We start from the raw sequence: 6025 nt of genomic DNA, 5'->3' as shown, positions 1-6025 counted from the left end.
ATTCCTCCCAGCATCAGAGTCTTTTCCAATGAGCCAACACTTCGCATGAGGTGGCAAAAGTACTGGAGTTTCAGCTTTAGCATCATTCCTTTCAAAGAAATCCCAGGGCTGATCTCCTTCAGAATGGACTGGTTGGATCTCCTTGCAGTCCAAGGGACACTCAAGAGTCTTCTCCAACAACACAGCTCAAAAGCATCAATTCTTCGGCGCTCAGCCTTCTTCACAGTCCAACTCTCACATCCATACATGACTACTGGAAAAAACATAGCCTTGACTAGATGGACCTAAGTAAGCAAAGTAATGTCTCTGCTTTTGAATACTCTATCTAGGTTGGTCATAACTTTTCTTCCAAGGAGTAAGCATCTTTTAATTTCATGGTTGCAGTCACCATCTGCAGTGATTTTGGAGCCCCCCAAAATAAAGTCTGACACTGTTTCCCCTGTTTCCCCATCTATTTCCCATGAAATGATGGAACCGGATGCCATGATCTTCATTTTCTGAATGTTGAGCTTTAAGCCAACTTTTTCACTCTCCTCTTTCACTTTCATCAAGAGGCATTTTAGTTCTTCTTCACTTTCTGCCATAAGGGTGGTGTCATCTGCATATCTGATGTGATTGATATTTCTCCCAGCAATCTTGATTCCAGCTTGTGTTTCTTCCAGTCCAGCGTTTCTCATGATTTACTCTGTATATAAGTTAAATAAACAGGGTGACAGTATACTGCCTTGACATACTCCTTTTCCTATTTGGAACCAGTTTGTTGTTCCATGTCCAGTTCTAACTGTTGCTTCCTGACCTGCATAGTGATTTCTCAAGAGGCAGGTCAGGTGGTCTGGTATTCCCAACTCTCTCAGAATTTTCCACAGTTTATTGTGATCCACACAGTCAAAGGCTTTGGCATAGTCAATACAGCAGAAATAGATGTTTTTCTGGAACCCTAGTAAGAACTTCAACTATAATAGATTCCATGAAAACTGAAATTAGAATGAAGGCATCTTCTTCATCTCCTTCTTACTGTTTTCATTTTTTATTTTATGTCACTGTGTTATCAGAAACAAAAGTTTCTCAACCCTTAAACACTTCTTATTTGCTTTTTCTTCATGATTTTAGCTTATAGGCAATTTCCATTGCCTTGACTGCTTAAAGTTATATAAAATTGTACCATTTGCCTTTCTGGTTGTTTCTCAATTTTTGAAATTTCCAACTGTATTTCTAGAATAAAAACTCTGAGTGCATTATACTTTTTAATTGTAGGTCATAAGACATAAATTGCATGCCAGATCCTACTTGAATTCTCCCAGGCTCAGGTGCCCACTCCTTCATAAGGGGTCACAGGATACTAAAAGTGGCAACTGACACTCAGTAGGACTGTGGGGAATAAGGCAGTGAATTGCATGTATCAACTTGGTCAAGCGGTGGTGTCCAGTTGCTTGGTGAAAGGCTAATCTAGATGTTACTGGAAATATACATATATATTTTTTATTTATTTATTTTTATTTATTTAGAGAGATTAGTGTTTACAAATTTTAAATAAGATTTTAGTCGCCTGGTTCTGTCCCAATCATTGTAAACAGGCGGAGGCTGGGGCGGGGTGGGAATGGGGAGACCGAGGCCGGCCGGGGGCGCAGCGCAGGAAGCGGCCGCAGCGGCAGCGGCGTGAGAGCAAGGAGGTGGCGGCTGCGGCGCTGGCGGTCGCGTGGCGGCGGCGGCGCAGGTGTGATGGATAGGTGACCGAGAAGCCCTGCTCGCTGTCATCAGGGAGGCAGCATGACCGAGTGCTTCCTGCCCCCCACCAGCAGCCCCAGTGAGCACCGCAGGGTGGAGCATGGCGGCGGGCTCACACGCACCCCCAGCTCCGAGGAGATCAGCCCCACCAAGTTTCCCGGGCTGTACCGCACGGGCGAGCCCTCACCCCCCCCACGACAGCCTCCACGAGCCTCCCGATGTAGTGTCTGACGATGAGAAGGACCATGGGAAGAAGAAAGGAAAGTTCAAGAAAAAGGAAAAAAGGACTGAAGGCTATGCTGCCTTTCAGGAAGATAGTTCGGGGGAAGAAGCCGAAAGTCCTTCCAAAATGAAGAGGTCCAAGGGGATCCATGTCTTCAAGAAGCCCAGCTTTTCTAAAAAGAAAGAGAAGGATTTTAAAATAAAAGAGAAACCCAAAGAGGAAAAACATAAAGAAGAAAAGCACAAAGAGGAGAAGCATAAAGAGAAGAAGTCGAAAGACTTGACAGCAGCTGACGTGGTTAAACAGTGGAAGGAGAAGAAGAAGAAGAAGAAGCCGATTCAGGAGACAGAGGTGCCTCAGCTGGATGTCCCGAGCCTCAGGCCCAACTTCGGGGTCCCGCTGGCCGATGCGGTGGAGAGGACCATGATGTACGACGGCGTGCGGCTGCCCGCGGTCTTCCGGGAGTGCGTGGACTACGTGGAGAAGCGCGGCATGAAGTGCGAGGGCATCTACAGGGTGTCAGGAATTAAATCCAAGGTGGATGAGCTGAAAGCAGCCTACGACAGAGAGGAGTCTCCAAACTTGGAAGAGTATGAACCGAACACGGTGGCCAGTTTGCTAAAGCAGTACCTGCGGGACCTGCCTGAGAACCTGCTGACCAAGGAGCTCCTGCCTCGCTTCGAGGAGGCGTGTGGCCGGAGCTCGGAGGCCGAGAAGGTGCAGGAGTTCCAGCGCCTGCTGGAAGAGCTGCCCGAGTGCAGCCGCCTTCTCATCTCTTGGCTCATCGTGCACATGGACCATGTTATTGCCAAGGAACTGGAAACAAAAATGAACATCCAGAACATTTCCATAGTGCTCAGCCCCACTGTCCAGATTAGCAATCGTGTTCTCTATGTATTTTTCACGCACGTGCAAGAGCTCTTTGGAAATGTGACACTGAAGCAAGTGACGAAGCCCCTGTGATGGTCTAACATGGCCACGATGCCCACACTGCCCGAGACGCAGGAGAGCATCAAGGAGGAGATCCGGAGACAGGAGTTTCTTTTGAATTGTTTACATCGAGATCTACAGGGCGGGATAAAGGATTTATCGAAAGAGGAGAGATTATGGGAAGTACAAAGAATTCTGACAGCCCTCAAGAGAAAACTGAGAGAAGCTAAAAGACAAGAATGTGAAACCAAGATTGCACAAGAAATAGCCAGTCTTTCAAAAGAGGATGTTTCCAAAGAAGAAATGAATGAAAACGAGGAAGTCATAAATATTCTTCTTGCCCAGGAGAATGAGATCCTGACTGAGCAGGAGGAGCTCCTAGCCATGGAGCAGTTCTTGCGCCGACAGATTGCCTCGGAGAAGGAAGAGATCGAACGCCTCCGGGCGGAGATCGCCGAGATCCAGAGCCGCCAGCAGCACGGCCGCAGTGAGACCGAGGAGTACTCGTCGGACAGTGAGAGCGAGAGCGAGGACGAGGACGAACTGCAGCTCATCCTGCAGGACCTGCAGCGGCAGAACGAGGAGCTGGAGATCAAGAATAACCACCTGAACCAGGCCATTCACGAGGAGCGCGAGGCCATCATCGAGCTGCGGGTGCAGCTTCGCCTGCTCCAGCTGCAGCGCGCGCGCCCCGAACCCCTGGCCGAGCCCGAGCCCGGCGCCCGAGAGCCGCCCCCGCCCACCAAGGAGCAGGCGCGGCCGTCGCCAGGCAGGGAGCGGAAGGAGACGCCCATCTGAGAGCTGGCCAGGGCGCGCGGGCCTCCAGAGACGGCTGGTCGGCACACCGGTGTCCCAGACGGTCGGCTTCTTGGAAGAGTCATTTCCTTTGTTAACTTAAAATAACTATTTTAACCCTTGAGTGGCTTCTTTTTAAACCAAAAATCGTCTTTCTTTGCTTTTTTATTATGGCAGAATCAGGATTTTTCTCTCGTTCATGGGGGAGCCACACGGGGCCGCCCTGCCCGCCACGTCCCCAGGATCTCGCTGCTGCCACTTGCCCGTGCCTTCACACCTCTGCGGTGCGGGTCCTGGGGGCCTCCATCCTGACCGGCCGGCCCCCCAACCCTCCCCTCTCAGCCCCGCCCGAGTCACCCCGGTGGCCTGGGTCATGGGAGGACCAGGGCGTCCACACAGCATGTTTCTTCAACCTTCCATTAGGACAGAGCGCCGTGGTTGGCTTGCTCGGGCCCGAATGTAAGCGTGTCTTTGCCTGCATAAGCCATATCGATGGGTAGCCACGCGCTCACACAGGATTGCAGTCGGTGTCTACACAGGCTCGGTGAACTGCTGCTGGACGCCGGGTGGGCCAGGCTGAGTACTAGGAATCGGACTTCCTCGGGAGTCAGCCGTGGTCCTGACCACCCCCTCCCCCCACGACCTTGGTTACCCGTGGCGTCAGGCTCACAGGCACCGGGGTCCAGTGCCACTGGGTCCAAGCAAGTGGCTCTGAGAGGCTCTGGGCTGTGGAGACAAACCTACACGTCCCGGTGATGGAAACACCCCCTGAGGGCGCATCCTCTTCTGGTTAGTATTTATTTCAGCACCTGGTTAACTGCGGTTTTTTTATTCTCTACCTATTGCACTGTTGTGACTTGTTGGCCATTATTTGATTTTTGTACGAAAAAAAAGCTTTGTTATAGAAATCAGCATACTATTTTTTTAAACCTGGAGAGAAGATATTATGGTGACTGAAAATATGGTCAGGTGTCAAATATAAAAGTATAAAAGCCTTCTTGCTGTCCTGTCGGTCATGTTACATTTATTTTATATTTTCTGGCAATACTGAAGGTTTCTTTTTTGTTTGTGTAAACTCTTAATTTCTATCACGGTGTCATGAATTTTTAAAATCAGTATTTCATTACAGTTGTCTCAGCGTTGGTAAACTAATTTTTGCCAGGACCATTATTGATTAAGCAAATAAAGTCAACAGCCATTTGAGGGAGAAAAAAAAAAAAAGATTTTAGGTACAAGATGTTATCCTCAATGTTGAAAGTGTAGGGGGTTGTGGATAAGGGGCTTAATTCAATCAGCTGAAGACCTTAAAACCAAAAATAGATTTCCCAGAAAATAAGGAATTCTATCTCAAAATTGTAGAACAGAAATCCTTCCTGAATTTATGACCTACTGGTTCACCTATAGATTTAAGAAGCAATACTATTGAGTTATTTCAAATCTTAAAGATAATGCTGTGGAAGTACTGCACCAATATGCCAGCAGATTTGGAAAACTTAGCAGTGGCCACAGGACTGGAAAAGTTCAGTTCTCATTCCAATCCCAAAGAAAGGCAATGCCAAATAATGCTCCAAATACCACACAATTTCACTCATCTCACATGCTAGCAAAGTGATGCTAAAAATTCTCCAATCAAGGCTTCAACAGTATGTGAACCATGAACTTCCAGATATTCAAGCTGGGTTTAGAAAAGCCAGAGGAACCAGAGATCAACTGATCAGTATCTGTTGGATCATTGAAAAAACAAGAGAGTCTCAAAAAAATCTACTTCTGCTTTATTGACCATGCTAAAACCTTTGACCATGTGGATCACAATTAAACTTCTTCGAGAAATGGGAATACCAGAATACCTGACCTGCCTCTTGAGAAATCTGTATGCAGGTCAAGGAGCAACAGTTAGAACTGGACATAGAACAACAGACTGGATCCAAATAGGGAAAGGAGTATGTCAAGTCTTTATATTGTCAACCCGCTTACTTAACTTATATGTAGAGTACATCATGACAAATGCTGGACTGGATGAAGCACAAGATGGAATCAAGATTGCTGGGAGAAATATTAATAGCCTCAGATATGCAGATGAAACCACCCTTATGGCAGAAAGTGAACAGTAATTAAAGACCTTCTTGAAGGTGAGAGGAGAGTGAAAAATCTGGCTTAAAACTCAACACCAAAAAACTAAGAGCATGGCATCTGGTCCCATCACTTCATGGCAAATAGATGGGGAAACAGTGACAGAGCTTATTTTTTTGGTCTCCAAAATCACTGCAGAGGGTGACTTCAGCCATTAAATTAGAAGACACTTGTTCCTTGGAAGAAAAGTTATGATTAATCTAGACAACATATTCAAAAGCA

At 47.2% G+C, this 6025-nt stretch overlaps 1 protein-coding gene across 1 annotated transcript; it reads left to right on the top strand.

Moving 5' to 3' along the window:
- Positions 1-1593: 1593 nt before the first annotated feature.
- LOC114112048 (ralA-binding protein 1-like) lies at positions 1594-3797 on the top strand. Its single transcript, XM_042248329.2, is given in 2 exon segments — positions 1594-1911; positions 1913-3797. Coding segments are annotated over 2 exon segments (1908 nt in total). The 5' UTR covers positions 1594-1767; the 3' UTR covers positions 3677-3797.
- The last annotated feature ends 2228 nt before the right edge of the window (positions 3798-6025 follow it).

Source organism: Ovis aries, chromosome 4 (genome assembly GCF_016772045.2).
Source record: "Ovis aries strain OAR_USU_Benz2616 breed Rambouillet chromosome 4, ARS-UI_Ramb_v3.0, whole genome shotgun sequence".
In the NCBI taxonomy this organism is placed as follows: Eukaryota; Metazoa; Chordata; class Mammalia; order Artiodactyla; family Bovidae; genus Ovis; species Ovis aries.
Note: the sequence above shows the minus strand (reverse complement) of the source record. Positions and strands in the feature narration are given on the sequence as shown.